The sequence below is a fragment of the Chelonia mydas genome, chromosome 16 (genome assembly GCF_015237465.2).
Source record: "Chelonia mydas isolate rCheMyd1 chromosome 16, rCheMyd1.pri.v2, whole genome shotgun sequence".
Classification (NCBI taxonomy): Eukaryota; Metazoa; Chordata; order Testudines; family Cheloniidae; genus Chelonia; species Chelonia mydas.
Genome location: NC_057857.1, coordinates 12,912,165 through 12,934,589, shown reverse-complemented (window position 1 = coordinate 12,934,589; position 22,425 = coordinate 12,912,165). Strand labels below are relative to the sequence as shown.

General features: G+C 45.0%; 1 protein-coding gene across 8 annotated transcripts in view; it reads right to left on the bottom strand.

The window, feature by feature from the left end:
• Window positions 1-22,425, bottom strand: part of TBC1D13 (TBC1 domain family member 13) — a 31,850-nt gene that overhangs the window by 2,779 nt on the left and 6,646 nt on the right. For 4 of the 8 annotated variants that reach the window (XM_043530462.1, XM_043530463.1, XM_043530461.1 and 1 more), the window contains 11 exons: window positions 22,186-22,259; window positions 21,213-21,253; window positions 20,615-20,676; window positions 20,158-20,257; window positions 18,509-18,591; window positions 18,177-18,336; window positions 15,655-15,865; window positions 14,740-14,903; window positions 12,769-12,929; window positions 12,333-12,390; window positions 5,602-11,331 (listed from right to left, as the gene is read on the bottom strand). In XM_043530462.1, the coding sequence (XP_043386397.1) occupies window positions 11,266-11,331; window positions 12,333-12,390; window positions 12,769-12,929; window positions 14,740-14,903; window positions 15,655-15,865; window positions 18,177-18,336; window positions 18,509-18,591; window positions 20,158-20,257; window positions 20,615-20,676; window positions 21,213-21,253; window positions 22,186-22,259 (1,180 nt within the window). In that variant the 3' untranslated portion in view covers window positions 5,602-11,265. The remainder of the gene's footprint in view (window positions 1-5,601; window positions 11,332-12,332; window positions 12,391-12,768; window positions 12,930-14,739; window positions 14,904-15,654; window positions 15,866-18,176; window positions 18,337-18,508; window positions 18,592-20,157; window positions 20,258-20,614; window positions 20,677-21,212; window positions 21,254-22,185; window positions 22,260-22,425) is intronic. The other 4 variants (XM_043530459.1, XM_043530460.1, XM_043530464.1 and 1 more) reach the window with 2 other exon arrangements.

Below are 22,425 nucleotides of genomic sequence, written 5' to 3'. Positions count from 1 at the left end.
TGGGATTACAGTCACAAATTTATTTAAAAGTTGGGGGACACCTTGTGCCTTTTCTAGTAGATACTGGGGCCACCCTCTCCACTTTAACTTTTGTTCCGGGCTCTCTGTCCGATACCAGGGTTTGGGTGCAGGGTATAGAAGGCAATCCCTGCCCGGCTCCGTTATCCTACCCTGTCCCTATCGAGCTTGGTTCTTTAAAGCTATCACATAGGTTTGTTGTAATGCCGGAGGGCCCCGCGAACCTCCTCGGGCGGGATGTGCTGGGCAAATTGGGGGCACACATATATTGTGCCCCCGAGGGGCTCCGCATGTCCGTCCCGGATTCGTCGGTTGCTTCTCTTATGGCATCGGTTACCCCTATTCCTGGTGTGCCCTCTGAATTGTCCAGTGTTCCCCACACTTTGTGGAGCACAAATCCTACTGATGTGGGTCTTCTTAAATCAGCAGTTCCAGTGAGTCTGGAAACAGGGGGCGGACTGCCTCCCTCCGTAAAACAATACCCCTTGCCGAAGGAGGCGGAGGAAGGCATTTCACTCCTTATTGACAGCTATTTGACTCAGGGAGTTTTAGTCCCCTGCAGTTCACCCTGTAATACTCCCATTCTTCCAGTAAGGAAGCCTAAACCGGGACCAGACGGGCGTCCAGTCTATCGATTTGTTCAGGATCTACGGGCTATAAATAGTTATGTTATAGCCCCCCACCCAGTTGTCCCTGATCCGAGCACTATTTTAACGCTAATTCCTCAGTCAGCCACTTGCTTTACTGTCATAGATTTGTGTGCAGCATTTTTCAGTATCCCTTTGCACCCTGATTCTCAATATTTATTTGCATTTACCTGGAAGGGTCAGCAGCTAACATGGACGCGTCTTCCCCAGGGGTTCTCAGGATCCCCTACTATTTTTTCCCGGATTCTCACCGAGGATTTAAAAGACATTGTTTTGCCTAGTTCGTCTGTCCTGGTTCAGTATGTGGATGATTTGCTAATTGCTGCCTCAGATTATAACGCATGTTTAATTGACTCTGTTGTTTTGTTAACTGCATTAGCTAATAAGGGTCATCGTGCATCTCCATCCAAGTTGCAGCTGTGCCTAGATCAGGTAATTTATTTGGGCTTTGTAATTAGGCCTGGGGAGCGTTTACTATCCCCTGATAGGGTGCGGGCAATCCAGGATTACCCGCGTCCGACTACAAAAAGGCAGTTACGGGCTTTCCTAGGGGCTGCGGGGTTCTGCCGACCCTGGGTTGTGGCTTTTGGGGAATTGGTAAAACCATTAGTTCAAGCTACTACAACACTGAACCTCGATCCTGTCTCCTGGACCCCGGAAATGGAAAATGCTTTTAAATCCATCAAGAAGGCTCTGATCTCTGCGCCCGCCTTGGGATTCCCGGATTACGGTAAACCATTTTCTCTTTTTACTCACGAACGGCAGGGAGTGGCTAGCGGCGTCCTTTTGCAATACCTGGGGGGTCGCCCACGCCCCGTAGCCTATTATTCAGTACAACTGGACCCTGTAATTAAGGGCTCTGTCTCCTGTGTACGGTCTGTTGCTGCTGCTGCTGTCATGGTTGAACGGTCACGACCTATTGTTTTGGGGCACCCTCTGACTGTTTGGGTCCCTCATGAGGTTGAAATTCTTTTAAAACAGCATTCTACACAGGCATTGTCTCCACAGCGGGCTCACAAATATGAACTAATCCTGTTGGCTGCTGACAACGTTACTTTACGCCGCTGTAACGTCCTCAATCCAGCCACAATGCTACCCCTCCCGGAGGACGGTACCCCTCACCATGTATGCATGGATGTCGTCGCGCAAGATGGTAAGCCCCGCCCGGATTTAGTGGACTCCCCTTTAGTTAAGCCCGATTTACTTCTTTTCACAGATGGGTCCTCGTACTATTTAGATGGCCACCGGGTCTCGGGCTATTCGGTTACCTCTCAGGCAGACGTTATCGAGGCTGCCCCCCTACCACCTTCCTTCAGCGCCCAGGGTGCAGAGTTACACGCGCTTACCAGGGCCTGCTTATTGTCTTCAGGAAAAACTGTTACCATTTATACGGACTCTAAGTATGCTTTTGGGGTTTGTCATGCTACAGGCCAGCTCTGGAAGCAACGAGGATTTTTAACCTCCTCAGGCACGAAAATCGCTAATGGCCCTCTCATTTCTGCCCTTTTGGAAGCTATTCAGGCCCCTCGCCAGGTGGCAGTGGTTCATTGTTATGCGCACAGGCAGTCTAACAGTGTTGTGTCTCAGGGCAATGCATTAGCTGATTCAGCTGCAAAGGCTGCAGCTCTACAGCCCCTTCTGGTTTCGGCTTCCCTCCCCCTGGATGTGTCCTTCCCACCTGCTGACTGGACACTGCTGTATGCTGACATATCCTTGGAGGAGCTGCACGACTGGAAACGCTGGGAGGGATCTAAGGGCTCTGATAAGGTTTGGCGAATCGGAAACAAACCTATTCTCCCCCGTCGTTATCTACTCGCAGCTGCTCATTATTTTCATTCCCTGGGTCACGCTGGTATTCAGGGCACAGTGGCTGCTATACTAAAGTTCTGGGCAGCACCGCATGTTTATCCTGCGGTAAAGCGAGTTCTTGGCTCCTGCCCTACTTGCCTGGCCTTCTCTGCTAAGACTCGGCTCGATGCCAACTCAAAAGGGGGGAGACCCTGGGCAAACTTCCCGTTTCAGCGCTTGCAGATGGACTACGCAGAAATGCCTAAATGCGCAGGGTTTCACCACCTTCTTGTTATAGTGGACCAACTTTCCGGATGGCCTGAAGCAATACCAACCAGAAAGGCAGATGCAAGATCTGTGGTCAAGTTCTTAATGAAAGACATTGTACCCAGGTTTGGTGTCCCTGAAATCATTGATTCAGATCGGGGCTCACACTTTACTGCAAAGATTTTGGAGGAACTGTACCGGTGCTTGGGGATCACTCGACAGTTACACACCCCGTACCACCCCCAGTCTGCAGGCCAGGTGGAACGCATGAACCGAACAATAAAGACTATGGTAGCAAAGTTTTGTAAGGAAACCGGACTTAAGTGGCCAGAGGCCTTGCCTATAGTTTTATGGCATATAAGACGGACGCCACGCATGCCCCTAGGCCTGTCCCCATTTGAGGTGCTGTTTGGGAGGCCAGCTTTAGTCCCGGGAACTTATGTTCCTGTACATGCTAGCCTCTTGGATGGAGATGAAACTTTGGCCAGATATGTTGCTAGACTGCAAAAGGAGCTGACTGACAACCAGTCTGAAGCTCAGTTGTTTCAAACCGCACCCTTAGGGTTACAGGTTCATTCCTTTAAGCCAGGGGATTGGGTAATGGTAAAAAAGATCCCCCGCACCGACCCCCTGGAACCCCGGTGGGAGGGGCCGTACCAGGTTCTGTTATGTACTTATTCTGCTTTAAAAGTTGCAGGTAAAGGTTCCTGGATTCACCATAGCTACGTCAAGTTGGCAGCAGAACCCCCACCTGACCCTGGCGAGCCAGCAGACGAGCCACTTCACGAATGAACACTACAACCAACCCATGGACTGAGCTTTCCAGCTACTGGGACCTTCACAGCCCACCAGGACTTTTTGTGTTCCTGTCTATTGGACTTACATTAGGGGTAGTGTTTTTTGTATGGTACAGGGGAGGATGTCGACATTGGTATGGTTTGCCTGGGGGGCCCTCTCCCTATTCCCAAGTCCAGTACAAGGATGGGAGGGCAATAGCTTCTTAAATTTAACCCATGCTATCAAACAGGGTGTAAATCGAACGCAGTGTTGGATTTGTATTCATACCCCCACATATTTAGGTCAGGGAGTCCCGTTGGTAGGGGTACCAATCCCCCTTAATCGAACACTTCAAACTAAGCTATGGGCAAACACTACATTTAATTGGAATGTTACAATCCAAATATGGTCTATTGATATGGTGGCCCAGGGTAATTATGCTTTATGTGTGTCACGACGTAAGGGCATAGAAAATACAGTTTTTGTAGGGAATTTTGTGGGGTGCAAGGACACCACCCAAATTAGCTCTGGGGCAGGAGGCCCCTCTACCTACTCCAGAGCCCCGTGGCCAGTCCCCGAGGGGTCTGGCTGGTATTGGTTATGCAATCATACAGCCTATAAGGTTCTCCCAGCAGGATGGTGTGGTACATGTACCTTAGGGGCTGTAGTACCCGCCGTGACAGTACACCAGAACCTGACCCGGGGAGAGATCCGCAATCTAGTATGGAGGGACCGACGAAGTACTCCTTTAAACCCCCTTTCTCAACGGCCCAAAGGCTTTCACTCCTTTGTGCGTTGGTTTCTGCCATGGTTGGGAGTAAGCGAACTGGAAAAAGCTATAGTTAATATTTCAGCTGCTTTGGAATTAATGGCAAATGCTACTGCAGATGCTCTGTCGGCCCTTCAAATTGAAGTCACTCAGCTATCCCAAACTACATTGCAAAACCGCCTAGCCCTGGATTATCTCCTTGCAAATCAGGGGGGGGTTTGTGCTCTGGTCAACTCAAGCTGTTGTGTATTTGTAAATCAGCACCATAGGGTGGAAACTGACATCCACATCCTCAAGCAACAGGCAGCCCTATTCCACCGCATCAGCCTCGACACTACCAGCGCCGGATTCCAGGAGGTCTGGGACTGGCTCACCGCATGGCTCCCGGATGTGGGGACTTGGGGACGGCGTATTTTGTATTTACTTTTTTTGACTGTTATTGTTTTTGTGTTATTTTTTGTATGCCTGCAATGCTGCAGTATGTGCTGTCGGCAGTTGCTAACCCTGCAGCGCGGTTACTCAGCCCCGATATAGCTTACTGACGTACAAAAGAAAGGGAGGACTGTTAAGAAAAGTTAGCACATGTGACTCCATTTTGGTTTGGGGCCCACCATTGTCTAAATGCCAGCACATCATACACCAGGAGGAGTAATCCTTAGATACCGAATCCGTGTGAAAATCCTCCTCCTTGTCTCCAGCCTGCCTTGATTTGCAGTATCTGGTTTTTGTCAGCCTCTGACTCCCTGTCTCTTGGCCTTGATGTGAGGCCTCCCATCCTGATAATAAAAGTTACTGATGCATGGCTTTAGGACCATGCTGTATAATTAACATACTGGTATAGCACGAGGAATGCACCAAGCAGGGATAGGTGGTAGATAAGACAAGGGTTTGTTTATTGGCTAAGGTTTCCGATGCACGAGGGCAACATGCTTTGCTAAAAAGTATATAACCTTTGTATAATCTGTATTCAGGGTCCCCTCCTGGCTAGCAGGGGGGCACCACGCTCGAGCGTAATAAACTTAGTGCCTTTTGGGAACTCTGCAGTTGTGGACTTTGTTTCTGTGCCTCAGCCTAGATTCGAACTGTGCGTGTCCTATCAGGTATAATTCGCAGCACTTGTGTGCGTGTCCTAACAAGGTGTAATTCGTAGCACTTGTGTGCGTGTCCTAACAAGGTGTAATTCGTAGCACTTGTGTGCGTGTCCTATCAGGTGTAATTCGTAGCACATGTGTGCGTGTCCTACCAGGTGTAATTCGTAGCACATGTGTGCGTGTCCTACCGGGTGTAATTCGTAGCACATGTGTGCGTGTCCTACCAGGTGTAATTCGTAACAATGTTCCTTCCACTGGATTTGTGGCAACTGTCCTGGAGGGGTGGGGAAGAGAAAAACTGCTTTCGCTTCTACCTGTCCAGGCTTGTACAGTGATGCTTAGATCTGTAGTTGCAAAGTCAGTGACCCTCAAGCACGCCTTCCTTTTAGGAACATTTGTGCAGCCTCAGAAACATTGCCAAGCAACAGCTTTGTCTGCAAAAATGCTTGTTCCCTGCTAAGCATATTACCTGTACATAATCAGAGGATACACTCTGGGCCTTGTGAATTCAAGTCTGGACCACCTCCTTTAACACACCACCACCACTCCCTATCCCACTAGATACCATCGTACTGAAGAAATAGACAGACAAAGGCTCAGAGTAACCTGCCAAATAGGATAATCTTGCTAAGAAAAAGAATAAGGCAGTGGTGGTGGGTAGATTTAGCTTATACATGCAGAACCCTGTGCTAGTGACAGACTCCCAGAATGGAGTGGACTGAGATTAGTTCTACTGACATCCAACTAGCACATGTTGTTTCATCACTCAGTTACTATGAAAGAGGGCATTTAGAAATACTGTAATAAATAACATGTAGCAGCTTTAACTCTGAGCACAATCTGTGGCTAGGGGAAGTCTCATTGTTATGGATAGCAGATAAGGTCAACACAAACCCCCCTGTTTAGCTGAAGGGAACTTCATCAAAATCAGTAGTGTTTAACAAAAAACTTTAAACACGTGGAAAAAGCATGAGATACAAATGTGTTCTCCATACCTTTTTAGGAGTGTGTTTGTTTTTTTAAAAACAGCCAAAGAGAAAAAACTGAACTTGTATAAATCACCAGATTTGCCCTTTTGCAAAAGGGCATTTTAGAAAAAAAAAGTTCTAAATGGCTAAAACATACAAAAAGTCACCAAATGCTCAGTTAAAAGGAACAGCCCTTGTACTCCTGAACACCACTGTGCTACCTATAGCAGCTTCTGACCTCCACTCCACCTGTTGCTGAGCTGTAAATAATTCAAGCTTGGACCTCAAAACTCCAGCCACAAATTAATCTAGCCAACAACACTTGCTCTGGGGAAAAAAAAAAAAAAACAGTTCCACATTTCCCTGACAAACATGACCAACCTCAGGATTATACTCTTCACTATCCCATTTCCTTTTTCCTCCCAGTTGCCAAGGCTACAAGATTCCAGAGGGGTGGGGGTAGACAAGGGGGGAAGGCACAGGGTGCTGGCCTTCTCCCTTATGACCAATCCCCATCTCTTGATCCACCCAGCTTAGTTTCCTGCCTTTCCTCCTGATGGAGGAAAGCTTCCACCAAAGTGACAATGATCCTACTCTTGATGAGTTATTTGTGTACAGTGAGCAGCTAATGAATTCAATGATTAAGGTATTTAAATCTCTTCCTGTGCATTTGGCTCCCCCCCACACCACAGCACTGCAAGAAAGAGCAACTATGCATTAAAATTTTCACATCTGTTCCTGTCACAGAGAAGGCTCTGGAAACATGAATCCCACAGGTCTGTGGCAGCCATTATATGCACAAAGATAGCAGACAATGGGCTAGTTAATACTGTCCAGCTTTAAAATGATTTGAGGAATGAGGGTTAGGGTAACTAATCAGAAGGGTTGACAGTAGGTTCCCAGTTACTGTTAATTTTTTTCCTCCCAACTAATAGTGTTTGTTTGCTCCATAAAGTGAACAATAAGCCCCACACTACAATAAGAGTTAGCCATATTTATAACCTAAAAGTACCATTGGAAAAAATTAATGAGTCCTTTCAACAGCCTCCCTCCCTTCAAATATCAACACAGCAAACCCTCCACCGCCCAAAGGTTTAAAGAATAATAAGGGATCTAGGTTACTAATGAAGAGAGGCCTTTTCAAGTAGGAAACAAAGCCTCACAAATTGTATCAGAGTGTTGTTACAAGTTATCTAGTCTTGCCTTTGGGAACTACAATGGGAGCTCCCCGCATTCTCCTCCCCACACCTTCTGTCACACCTTTTGTTTCATTGTCAACTAGAGAACCTCTCCTTTTACAGACGTTCAGCTCCAACTCACTAAACCATCAAACAAAACCCTCTAGCCCTATGATGTTCAAACAGGAGGAGACCCCCCAAAATGGAGTTTAATCAAAACGAGCAGCAAAAACTAAGGCGTCAGGGCTGACAGCCACAAGCTTCTTCTGAGGCAGACATCTAAGGTGCATTTCTGCCATTTGTTTTCTGCTGGGGTGCCATTTGTATCCCTTTACTGAAAGGTGAGGATCTCCATTCTCATCCTCAATTACAGCCACAACCCCAATCCAGAGATTTCCATTTAGAACCACTCGTCACTCCTTAAAATGAATGGACAGGATTTGTGTGGTGACTCTACAACCCCATCCTAAGCAGTGCACCTCAGCCAGCTGGGAGGATGAAGACAGCAGCAAGACCCAAAATCAAGTATCTCATACAGCAATGCAGAAGGCTACACAAGTGAATCAGTTCCAGGCCTCTTCAGTCACATCTGTGGTACTGTTCCTTAAACATCTGATCCAGCTCCCAACAGAATCAACAGAAAGACTTGATTAATTTCAGCAGAAGTTGGCTTTGGCCCTAAACCAGGCTACCATTTGATTTTTTTTAAGTTCCCTTCTTTAAAAAGGAGGTGATCAGGTTTAAAAGACATTTCCTTGACAACCATCTGAAATTTTTAACAGATCAACTCATGCCACTCACCTGCTGTCTTCACTTTCTCCAGAATGAATAAGCAGAGAGGATAGTCAAAGTCACTTTCAAGTTCTCATACACCAACAAAGTGCTGCAACATTTGAGTTGCAGACACAGCAGGGGAATATTTAAATCCAAATAGGAAACTTAATACATTCTCATTCCCCCTACAGTTGTAAAGGGTTTCTATTTAATACAAGAGTTGTGCACTGAAAAACAATCCACCCACAAGCCGAACTTTTAGACCTAATTCATGACAATATTGCAAATGAATATTGTAAAGAAACCTAAGTGGAATTTCAGAGTGTATTAAAAATTTTACTCTTCAGACTACCACCATTTTTCACCCACTATTAAAAGAAACAAGTTACACTCATTGGCATGTCAATATGGTGACAGTCATGGAGTGTATGTGTGTGTATTGGTGAAGGATGGGGAGGATTCCTTTTAAGGCAAGTGTGACCCACACAGCCCAGGTACCATGAAACATTTCAAAAGACCATGTGTAAGTTTCAGATAAATAAATTATGGGGGGGGGGGGGGGGACACGACTTTTAATGGAGGACATCTTGGGCAATTCTGAAGCCAGAGCATATTGGACAAGTTTTACCACTTTTGTGGTTCAGTCCTACAGTCCCCTCATTCAGGCAAACCTCAATGATTCTAGAGGGAGCTTTGCCGAAGGGCCTGATCATCCAGTTCGAAGCCTGTGTGCAGCAACAGTCTTTACAGTTACAAAAGGCTACTTAGTACTGGCCTTTCTAGCACAGGGGAGTTCAGTAGATGGATCACATGTTCTCTTGGAACAGCCGCTGCCGAACAGAGACACGGTGATTAAAAGGCATGGGGAGAAGCCATAGTTGCTCATAAACTGTGAGAGCTACAGTATTCTCTCAACCGCCCCATTTCTTATGGGACAGAATCTATCCCATAGGAAGGGTTTCAATAAAAGGGGAGGCCATCACCCACTTTGTTTAAAATTCCACCCCCACATCCAAACAGCAAGATTCTGCTGCATCCTCCTTATTGGCACATCTATTCTGGTTCACAGAAACCGCTACTCTGAAGCGGCACAGGTGCACAAGAGTAAAAATGTCAGGCACGATCAGAGCTACTAACAGCCCCAACGCCAACACCAAGGTAAACTGTCCCTCTAGAAATTCACTAAGCTACACAGAACTTTGACTAGGCTTTAGGAGTGGAACACAGCACGAACCTGACATCTGAAGGCTGACAGCCCCCCAGTTATGGTACAATTATGGCTAGACTGCTACCAGGTCTCATCAGCAAGGTGAGCAGCCCTCTGAGAAAGCACAAAATTGACCTCTAATAAAAAGGAGACATAATGCAAAACACTTAAGATTATATAAATACAGAACAGTCCTTACATTGACAGCTATGCAGAGGCAATCCAGCACTTCACTAACGGGGAGAGTAAAGCACCTCAGGTTAGAGTTTGCTTGGAAGATCTTGCAGCAGCTGGAATATTTAGCTACTCAAGTTTCTTCCATAGCCACCACCCTGACTCAAATGTGGGTCAGGAGTTCTGATCGTTCCAAAGCTACTTGCAGGCTACAGGTTACCCTATTACTAATCTCAAACTATGCAGACCTGGCCCGCTCCTTTGTATCTGAATGGAGTACATTAATAAATATCCCCCTCTGTATTACTGTCCCCATGGCACATGGCTCTCCCTCCGGAACTGCCCACAGGGAAGGTGACTCTCCCAAGGGACCAGGTATTCCCACTGAATTGCTCCAGTAGATCACATCCAGAGATTGCCTTGATGTTAATCTGATCTGTGAGTTTGAGTCACTTCCCAGCAAAGAGTACCACAGGACAACATGAAGATTACGGGACTAGAGCTTATCCAGATTTAGTTAGAAGGCTTGGAGTGTTCTGGGAAATATTATGCAAAAAACTCAGTTTAAGACCAAAACCATCATTATCCCTATTAATAAGTCTCCTCTGAAGATACCTATGTTTTCAGCACAGGACTGGAGGCTTTTCCCTTGTACTTCATGAGCCTGCTTGAAGTTAGATATCCTGCCTTTGAATTAGGGTAAAGCATGATCCATAGCAGCGGCACTGAAAACAGCTCAAGACAAGCAGTCTCAGCAGCAGCAAGGACCCTGCTCTAAGGCTGTGAGTAACATAAGGCTTATTTGACTTATTTGAACTACACCAATTAAAACCACATATCTAGTTCCAACTTCCAAGTCAAGTCAGCACCAAGGAGACAACTCCTTGATAAGGCAATCCTGGGGCAGACTCTACTGGAGAGCAAATCTCACTGCACAAAGCAGCCAGCAGTAATAGCATTTTCCAATCCCAGCTTCTTAAAGTCTCTTTCCCATGGAAGAGACTCTGCTGTTTTGAATCCTCATCCGCCACTCACCAGGAGGAAACTGGACTTTTTGTGTGCACCCAAAAGAGATGGTAAGATGCAGACAGAAAGGAACAAAATCCAGTAGCTACTCAAACGAGCAGGATGCATGACGTCAAAGTGACATGTTGTATTTATATGAAGACGTTCTCTCTATACTCACCGAAATCCCACTGGTCCCAGCCTGTCCCTTCCCTTAATGCAGAAGTTCCTGTGCATGAGCACGTTTCCATAATGCTATGATCACAAAAGTTCATTTCATAAGACTTTGAGAGATATGTAGCTAAACAATTTCCATCTTCCCAAACTTAAAGTCATTAAAAAAATACAAAGCACTGCTCAGGCAGTGTGGAGTTGTCTGAGATTAGGAAAACCTGGAGTGCAGGACCTGACTAGCTGGGGAAATAGGCAGTCCTTGACCTAATAGAGTAGAAGTAAGTCTTCAAGAAGGCCAATTACTGGAACACAAAACCAAACGCCCAGCAGAGATCGTAGGGGCTCTGATGATGCACCACATGTAGGAGGGAGTCTCCTAGGATACACTACTGCACAGTTTCTCTCACGCACACTGCCAGGGCTATGGACTATTTGGAGTCCTGAAGCTCCTTCGCTTTCTTCAGAATCAGGCGTACATCAGAGATGGGATAATCCTGCATTAAAAAGGAATTGATTTATTTCCTTAATGTTCGTTGCACCTATTCTACCTTTTCGCAGGGCAGAAACTTGCTGCAATATCATTGGCCAGCCCAGTGAATGCCCTGGTGTTTATAAATTAGGTGTTACCTCCACAGTTAAAGTCACCTGGAGTAAACAATTTCCCTCTATGTTTTGTAACTGATCAGTCTTTTACATCCTACAGAACATTAGATTATTTTGGTAGTCCTGAGTGTGGGGTTAAGTTGGCTTTATGCAATGACTAACTCCATTATGGAAGTCTGTATTAAGGATGCAAGGATCCAAAATAATATTTTATTGTATGTAATAAATTAGAATTCTCTTAATCAGGTCCCCTCCAACACATGGCCTTTCATCCTCTTTTGAGGGACTCCTAATTAAGAGACAACATTTTAATAGTAATGCTGCTCTCTGAGCAGCTGATGGCCCAACATGTTACTAGACTGACCAAGGAGTTAGGAGAAGGAATCTTCTATTCTGGGGCAGGCACTGAACCTACTGCTAGTGGCAAGATGTCCAGCATTTATAATTTGCTCTTTCAACTCCAGTTAACAGCCGGGAACAGGTAGCCATACAGCCACTTTCTGCAAATCAGCTATGGAGGCGAAGGCTGTTATTAGAGGAGCAAACCGTCAGAAGCAGCATCAGACAGATCCCAAGAAGCCTAAACACCTGAAAGGCACAGCCAGTAAACAGACGTATTGTTATTAAGAGTTATTGGCCAGGAGTGGCTTCACTGGATTTTCCAATTAAGGGGAGCATGCAGTAGAAGTTAATGCTTGATCTTATATCACACCATGAAGTTTGCTAAGTGTTTAGATTTTCCAAACATGGTTTCATTATGATCAGCAGAGGGTTGGTAAAAATATTCCAGGAGGGCTGCCTCTATCATATCCAAGTATTGTACAAGAGGAAAATCTCCTGTTTAAAGAGTTCTTCCACGTCCTCCACATTCCTGATGTATTTTAGTACTTACCTGTAGCAGCCTCATGTTCAGAGTGAAGTCCCCTTCCAGTAATTGATCCCGGATTAGTCTGAAAGAGAGGGTATGTTAATCCAAGTACTTTTTGCCTCTTTAGTACCTTGTCCAAAAATATCCCAAAAGTCAGCACCTAAGGTGTGTATGGCTCACCACATGCCTCCCACCCTTCCTTAAGGGCCCTGTTTCTTTTGCCATTGTGAAAAGAATGGCCACATCCTTTCATCAGAGCCCCCTTGGCATGTCTCTTGCATGCAAGAGAGGCCCCTATATCTGTGGATTCAAGCAGAGAATGGGGTGGAGGAGCACACAGCCCATATTTACATTGCCCAGCATAGGGGAGACTGAGCTTTAAGAGACAAGATGTGAACTGTGGGGTGGGGGAGAGCACACTAGAGTCAACATCCTCAGTGTCAGCTGTCACAGCACTCACATCAACATGGCGCAGCAGACAAGCAGCAGAAAATCAAAGCGGTTGTCATCGGCAAAGAGAGAGTCCCAGATACGGATGACGTCTGGCAACAGGAACTCTTGGGACAGCAGCAGCGTCAGCCAACGGAAGGCAAAGAACTGGGGCTTAATGTTCTGCTCTTGCTTTTGGATAGACAGACAGAGTCAGTAATTAATTGCTTGTAGTGAACTGGAAAAGACAGACGGATGTTCACTGCCTCCCTGGCGTCCTCTTAGTAACCGGGTTATAGGCTAGCATCCTGCAGTGTAATACGGAGAAATCTGCCTGTACTTTACAGTTACACCTCTCTGCTTCAAAGTCTTGTTAGCCTCATGCTATGAGATACTATGCCACGTCTCCTTTCAAAGCCTCTCCACAACACCCCACCCCCAAATTACAGTGCTCTGAAGGACAGCTCTCCATACATGCATCTATCTTCAATGTCTATGGCTCAGATAGCAGAAATCATGCCCAGGTTTCTAAGTCATGGAACGTAGGAACTATTATTTTCATAAATTGCAATTCAGACATTTAAGCTAATTCAATTTCATTTCTCTTTTTAAAAAAAAAAGAAGTCCCACACACCTCATTTCCCCTAAGGGTTTAGATCAGAAGTACTTCCTCTCCTTTCAATGAACTCTAAAAATCCCCTAGTGATTAGGTTATTGGAAGGTTAGCATAAAAATCGCACAGACCAGAGTTCTCCAGACCCAGTTTACACTGGCAGCCAATAGACTGAAACTCAAAGCTTTTAGCTACTTTTTACTGTGGTCCACATATTTCACAAATTCAGCAAGATCAAGTCAGTTCAGTATTCAGATGGGTAGAGCCCTGCGCAGATACAAAATTTGGATCTGCGTTGAATTCCAAACATGGTCTGCGGATATCTGCAGATTTCCAGGACTCTACAGATGGGAGAGTTCTACGGAACATCTATTGCGGGGGTCTGCAGGAAGTGGTGCTAGTGACTAAATAGATGACACTCTTCCCCCTGAACCAGCATGGTGGGGTGTGACAATGTGCTGACAGAAGACAGAGTATGACCACTTGAAGTCATATTAAGATCTAATTTTACACACACACACACACACACAGAAACCTAACATTCACCAGATTCCTACTCTCGTAACTACATTCTGCCTCCCATAAGTTCTCCCTTCAGTTTCATTAAGAAACAATATTCTACACTTCCCATCCTAAACTTGTGTTGCATTGCTGTACTGTTAGACAACTGCTGCATTCCATAAGGCCTGCAACCGCCTCTACCCACCTTACAGAAGCGGAGTGTTTTGAGATCCTCGGAGGAAGGGTGCTACAGGAAGGTAACATTATTACATATACAGGATGGCGTTACTATTACCAAGTTTTGATTTATTATTGAGCTGCCATAATTTTTCAATGTAATTTATAAAGTGAATGCTATTGGGATATATGATGGCAATAGAAGTAAAGTACAGGAATTTGTTCCCCCTGAGAAAAAACCTGTAACTCCAGGTTGTAAAGGAACTTTGCAAGAGCATGTGTGTTTGGCCTAATTACAAAAGCAGAGTCCAGAGACTCAGGAGATCGTGAGTTTCACCACTCCCAGCTAAACCATTGACCCATGTGGCCAGAGACATTGGGCAAACCACCTCTTTCTGCCACAGTTTAGCAGCTTTAGAGTAAATAAGTTACAGATTTCCACCTCTAAAAAGAGGACAAAGTATTTGTTACATCAATATAACCTGGGCTAGATGCTCAATGTGGCAAGAGCAGTTTGTCCTACAGATACTCAACCCTGCATCACTCTCAAGACAACCTATCCCTGAGAACAAAAGCTCTTTAGTTGTATCATACCACTTCTAAGCAGCCATCACTATACTACCTGGGCACGGTTACAAATTAAGATGGAGAGCAAGTTCTATCTTATTCCTCGTTCCAATGGAGGGGCAAGATGAATGTCTGACTCCTCACCAGTTTCAAGTACAGCTCCACATCCTTCTCCTTCAGGGTGGAGTAAACCTTCTCCATCTTGTAGGTGATGCCACACTGAGAATCATCCAGGCTCTTAATGAAGTTGTCCCGGATCTCAGCCATTAGATTGGTGAAGCAGAAAAATGTATCTGCTTCCGCATGTTCTGAAAGAGACATATAGAAGCGGTATAGCAGAAGTAAGCTGTTGCAACCTTGATAAGCTTCCCCTGCTAGACACTAACCAGCCTGTGATACTGAACTCCAACCATGGATCCCACGTGTTCTTGGCTTGCTGGGACTGAGCAGGCACACACTCCATTACAAACCCCATGTCTAACACCTTTCTTAGTGGCAGACCATGCAGTCCAATTGCCTCTCTCCAGAAAGCTAGCATCGGCTCTCCAAGCCTTCCAATACCTTGTCATGCGACCTTCCTGATTAGCCCCTCCACGCCCCCTCAGGTTATCTGTTGCTTGATTACCACCCACTGGAAAAACTGGTTTCTTGCAGTTCAGCCAGTCCCTTTAGCCAACTCATTGTACGGCCACAGTAAATGTTAATGAATCTGCATGATCCTTTAACAGCTCTCTAGGTAGGGTCTGTGAAGCACCTGACAGTCCCCATTAGCAAATGGCTGATCCGATATACATGGAGCATATGGACACAGAGTTCATAAAACCAGAATTCATAAGTTTTCGACAGACGGATTTCCCAAGCTGTCACAGAAGTGCATCAGAGGATTCCCATACTTCCCAGGAGGCTCTTTCCAAGCACTCTCTCAGAACCAACCCCTTTTATCAGGGACCTGGTATGGGGAAAGCCTGCCAGTCTCCTCCTCATCTGCTCTGATAACCATTCCCTGCAACAACTGCTGCCAGGAATGGTGTAAGTCACTCAAGCACTCTAAGTGCTTACCTTTCCAGTCACTGTTGGGATCTGTAGCAAAGGTATAGTAAAGAGGCCCCACTATTTCATTCATCCCCTGGACATACGCTATCCCAGGATTCAGCTTGGCGTAGATGAACAGGATTCGTTCTACCACTTCCCAGTGAGCTTCGCAGCCATTAGGCAGAACTTCATACTCACTCAATGAATTAGGAGCAGATGTTTTAAGAGGGGAACTCACCTGAAGGGTAAGGTAAACACATAATAAAAATTATTCTGGGCACCCAATTTGCATAGGCAATAAGTTTTCCATGACACAGGCATTTAACTTCAGGCACTCAGCTCCCCCGGATAATCATTAACCAATAGTAAATGCCCTTTCCAGGGAGTAATTAATCCTTAAATCCAGATGGTGGCCATGTCAGTTGTAAGACTTACTGCCATAAAATACAAAGGAAGCCAGGATGGCAAGCCTTTTCCAAGAACGAATAAACTAATTCAGCAGTGGACAGCTACCCTGAATCAAAAACACAAGCTCAGTGTCCATGTGAGAGAGGACCTACTATATTAGAGAGGCAGGAAGAGAAGCGATCTCTCACATTAGCAAGGTATTCATCATTCACTAGTGCTACTGTATCTGTTCTAGAATGATGCTGGGAAGTGCAACATGCATGTAGGGAAAACAGCACTAGGCAAGTATGAGCCTGGGTGATGGAGCAACAAAATGGCAGATGAAATTCAATGTTGGTAAGTGCAAAGTAATGCACATTTGGAAAAAATAATAAGCCCTACTATACGTATACAACGATTGGGTCTAAATTAGCTGTGTCTACCCAAGAAAGATCTTGGAGTTACTGTGATTAGTTCTCTGAAAACTTCCCCTCAACACACAGCAGTGGTCAAAAAGGCTAACCATATTTTAGGAACTATTAGGAAAAGGATAGAAAGGCAGACAGAAAATATCATAATGACACTATAAATCCATTGTGTGCCATACCTTGAATACTGTCTCCAGTTCTGTTTGCCCCATCTCAAAAAGGATATAGTGGAATTGCAAAAGGTACAAAGGGCAACAAAAATGATCAAGGGTATAAATTGGGTTCCATACCAGGACAGACTAAAAACATTAGAGCTGTTCAGCTTAAAACAAAAAACAAACTATAAATGGAGATGATCGAGGTCTATAAAAATCACAAATAGTATGGAAAAAATGGAGAGAAGTGTTATTTACCCTTCCCCACAATACAAAAACCAGAGGTTATCAAATTAAATTAACAGGCAGCAGATGTAATCAAACAAGAAGTAACACTTTTCCCACACAACTAACCTGGGATGTTGTCCTGGCCAAAAGTATAACTGGGTTCAAAAAAGAACAGGACAAGTTCAGGGAGGATAAGTCCATCAGTAGCTGTTAGCCAAGATGGTCAGGGATCCAACCCCATGCTCAGGGTGACCCTAAACCTCTGACTACCAGAAGCCAGGAGTAGATCACTACATAATTGCTCTGTTCTGTACACTCTCTCTGAACCTCTGGTATGGGCCACTGTCAGAGACAGGATATTGGGCAAGATGGACTATGGTCTAACCCAATCTGGCAGCTCTTATGTTCTTATGAGTGATGTTTGCACTCAGAAGAGAATAAGGGAGATAAATGGCAGCTGACTGCAATGCTGTCTCAAGTATATGAATCGTATCAGCTTGTTACATCTCAGGCTCTGGGAGACTAGATCAATTTGTCCTCTGTTATTAAACCTTCTGGTCCATTAGAGCCCAACCAGGGGAACACATAAATCAGGGGCAATAAGAGCTGTGAACACTTCCCCTGGAGCTCAGTGAACTCAAGAGAAAAGATTCTGTTCCAACAGAAGCCAGAACAAAAACCAATTTGAGAGAAAGCAGCACATCTACCTTCAATTCCCTTTGGGCTGTCAAACATGTCAAACAGCACAGTACGGAAGAACCATGTAATCAATAAAAAGAGAAATAAAACCTGTTGGTGAGCAGGAAATTTCAGGAGCTCAACACACAGAGAAAGGGTAATTCCTTTCCACCTACAGAGCAGTTCAAGATCTGCACAACTCCCTTCCTTGCCTAGAACTGTATGCTATACATGTGTACTCTTACTTGTGAGTGGATATGGGGGACTCATATAGGATCACTGTTGAGCTTGTGACATTTGTCGCAGTTACAGACAGGATCAACTTGACTAGCAACTGTTAGCACCCTGTCCACAAACCAGGGTGATTTTAGCCTCTCTCTGCAGGTAGGAAGTGAGAGAGGCTTGAAGCTGTAGAACTTTTATCAGAAGTGTTCTTCAGTCAAGCCCATCCCTCTGGAGAAAGGGGAGACGTGTCACCCTCCTGCAGGAATACAAGAACCCACACCATATGTGGAGGTGGAGGAAGGAATAACTGCAGAGTATCTTTAACAAGCCAGCCTGGCAACCATCTTGGCAAGTGTGCCACGGAAGTGCACGCACCTCCCCTCTTCCCATCACAACATACTCATCCCCCATCCTAGAAGCACAGGGAAAGCTCCTTGCCAGATCTTACATTTGTGACTCCACTCCGGTTTCTTGCCACTGTCTGTGACTTGAGTGTTGTCTGTTCCACCCGCTTGCGGAGAGTCTCAAACTCATTCTGGGGGTCCAGGATTAGCAAGCAGGGGTAGTCAGTTGGACGCTGGAAGAATGCCATATCAGGGTACAGCCTCCTGGGATGGAAAAAGGTGGAAACCAAATTAAAAGGGGTTTTTAGAAACAGAGTGGTGCCATGTGAAACGGAACGGGCCTGATAACATGAAATATTCTGTATTCCTGATGCAGCAAGTACGTAAACTGCACTATTATTCCTCCCCTCTAGAGAGCCCAGTTATCTACACACACCTGACATCCTTGTCTATCTGCAGCAGCACTTCGTTGTCCTTGAAGTAAGTGTTCCATCGGCTGTCTGGGTTCGGATTGAGTGGCTGTACAAAACGACATCACACAAAACATGGTAAGTTCATGTTTTACTGACAAGCGAGCCTGTCACTGCTGAAAGCTGAGGTGAGGCCTTTTGGCTCTGCCTACACGGATTAGGAAGATTGTGCTATTGCCTTTCTAGCGAGAGCCATGTTTAAAGCCTGATTTGCTAGACAGATGGGGATGCTTTCTCTGGGCAGCTGATACTTTGTGGGCACTGGCCCACCTCAAATGAGACAGCACACATCTGGTAGACCAGTGAAGACTATGTGGTTACTTTCAACCTGTGCAGAGCAGTATGAGCAGACTCTCCCAAATCCAGTCTCACCTGTCTTAGTGGATTCGCTGCTGCAGTCAGGCTTCACTAACCTGTGTTAACAGGAATTCTGGTTACAGCCCCAATCAGTGCGAGGGAGATCTTCCATATTAACCGCTATAAGAGGTACAGTCACTGTATACGTGCATTGCATAGTTAACACAGTGATAACAGTGTAATGATTATCTGAACTCCAAGAAGCCTGACAAAACATTACCAGCTTGGGTGGATTAGTGCAAAGTTTAGTTAATGCAAGTTTACCCAAGACCGGGGAAGTGTGGAATAGACTAAGCATAGGACATCACAACATACACATAAAATAAGCTCAAATACAGGACTTTCCAAAACTGTACTAATGGAATGTAACACTCATCTGAAAGGCATTTGAGTGATGGCAAAAAACAACACAAAAAAGCAAACATTCCAAGAACTTCAAAGGTCACAGTAACAAATAAGTTAAAGCTCAGAGTGTCACAGACATGCCGGGCACAGTATGAACCCTTCCAAAGATCACACTGACATAGATGACTGGCTATTAACAGGAGAGGCTGGGGTAGGAGAAGAGGTGTGTGAGCAGTTACCCCACCTTTGCACTTTTCCCTGACCACTTAAAAAAATGAAAATGGATCCTTCAGCGTAATAACCCTTCTCATAAGTGGCTCTCAAAGCACTTTTGCAAGGGGATTACTGTTAACCCAATTGTACAGAGGGGAAACTGAGGAACAGAGAGGTGAAGTGACCATCAGAGTCACACAGCAAATCAGTGGCAGAGCTGGGAATAAAAGTCTTTTGATTCCCAATCCCATAGTCTAACCACTAGCCAATGCTGCTTCTCTTATACTCTGGTTTCAGACTGGCCCATTTTGCCTTCCATCCACGGAGAGGATTTTACAGGTTAAATTGAGAGATTCATTTTGCTAGCAGCTCCACGCTGTGACCTCCCTCCACTGAGCCTTTAATCATATTGATCCTTTACTCCCATCTGAAGTCTATTACATGGACAAGCAGCTCACTGAGGATGCCAGTGGGAAAGGGAAAAAGGAAAGGATAAGTTACCGTAGGACAGTATTTTACAGCTTTTTTTAGTCTGGACGTCACTGAACTAGACACCCTCATAAGGGCTCAGCACCCCATTTCTAGGTTTTCAAAATATTTTATTCTATTAAGCCAGCAGGAAGGATCACCATGGATCATCCCAAGATCCATCTGAAACTTACAAGAACTCCCTTCCGCATGAAGACCAAACTATACTTACATGGTCCTCTAAGGTCACATCTTCCCTGGAGACACCAAGGTTGGCTTTCGCTATCCCAGGCTGGATAATCATTTCCTTCAGGAATTGGGAATACAGCTCCCTTAACAAGGAGAGGAGGAAGTCATGTTAGAAACTAGAAGATAAATACAATGAAACAAAAGACATCCGCCCTGAACCCAGACAGGTGCCTCTGTGCCCCCCTGCTCAGACAGGGAGCATTTGACCTCTTCTACGAGAATTGTCCAGCTCAACTGTGAAAGGTCATCACATTAACCTCCAGGGCAGTCTGTAGAATTAACATGGGGGGAACAATACTTTTTCCCTTCCACATAAAAGTAGCTAATTTTACAGGCTCCCTTAGAAATAGGAATATTTTTTCAAATGCTAATGACAGCTAAGAAGCTGCGGGTCGCTACTCCACAAGGATATTAGGGCTGGCGAGTACAGAGATCATCACCTCTGCTTCTTCAGCAAGGTGCTCCATAAGGCCTTCTCCACAGGGAGGTAGTTCAAGAGGATCTGGACAGAAGGAACATACACATTACTCCTTGAAGCAGAAGGTATTAACAATTAGAAGTTCAGCAAAACAAATGAGGGGGTGACCGGAATTAGAACTGGCTCATTGAGGAAGATGGAATCTTCCTGAAGAATGCCTGGTACTTTATCAAGTTGTAGCCATCAGTGTCTGGAGGATACATTTTAACATCACCCTGCAAAAAGGCATAGCAAATTCCTTCCACTTAAGTGGCAAATTCAGTAGCTCAACCCCACTGGGTTTAATAGTGGAGACTGTACATGCACCAAAGCTGTACAGACGCACCCAACAACCTGCCCAAATGATCTCCCCCACACAAGCATGTCTGCTACTATCATGTCAGATTAGCTAGAATAAATTTCCCTGATTTTTCAGCAAGCCAAGAGCTGTTGATTCACAGTAGCCTCTTAGGTCGTGATAAGCCAATTTGTTGTGTTTTTTAAATGCCCAAAACTTTGCAGAATCAAACAATCCAGAGGGCAACTTATAGAAGACAAGAAAAGCCCCAAGCAAAACCCACCTTCCAGCAGAGGCAGCGCAGCCCACCATCAAAAGGAATCCCTGTGAAATACATCAGGCAGAGTCAATTAAGTTAGTCCCAGCCCTTTCACTGCATTATGCAGCATTTATGCTGATGCTACCAAGCAAACAGGAGTGCAGCACTTTTCAAGCTGGCAAGGAGTTTTACAAAGATATTGAGAAGCTCTAGGGCATACCAAAAAAAGTTAATACAGCAAGTAAAAAGTGACTTGCATATTTGGCTCTTGCAAGGGAAGACGACTAGGCTAAGCATAAGGGAAAAAATGATATGGTCCATGGAGCAAAGGAAGGAATGCTTCAGGTGAAATATGCAGATGGTGTCTTGAGTGAAGGAATTAGTGGATATTTTATAGGGAGTGAAGGAAGAAGAATTTTGTGTCTGCATTTGAAGTTTCAGAGACCATATATTGTACAGCTAAAATTGCCTCTAAACCATTCAAACAGTTGGTAACTCTTTTAATCACATCCCTTAGTCTTTGATTTGTGACATGCTCTGCTTTATTAAACATTTATGACATTGGTAACTTAGCGGTAGCACAGATGATGTTTGCTTATTTAACATTAGCTAATCATCTAGTGGAGATTGACATTTTATGCTTAAGATTTCAAATTCTTTTTATCCACTGGAAAGATAGTAGCAGCTCTGGATGAAAGCAACCACCATCTAGGCATTACACCGCACTCATGATTGTGGTATCAAGGGCTTCAGATTGTAGACCTTCAGACCAAGTGTGGCTAAAATACAACCCACAATGCAAGGCCTAGAGACTACAGGCCCCATCACTCAGTGTTCCATCTTGAACTGTATCTACAACTCGCTCAATCCTATTATAGCAAAATAGGTGCAACAGCCAAGTCTGTTACTGAACTGTCAATATAGGCCTGGATTGAACATTCTTGCTGTAGAAGCTTTGTGGTTGCCCACGAAACGAAGTTTTGCACAAGTCACTTACCACTAAAGCAGAGCTCACAGAGCTTCTGCAGAACGATCTTGGGTTCCCCAAGGACATCCTGAAATTCTGCAATCCTACAAAAGAAGCGTGGCCACACACACAAATTATATAAAGGTGACAGACTTTCAAGGGTGAGTCAGGTGATTAGGTGAAGGTATCAGAGTTATATTACATCTTGCTTTCCTGAAATGATCACAGCACAAATACCTCTGCCAGCCAGGCATCAAAGCTCCAGCCACG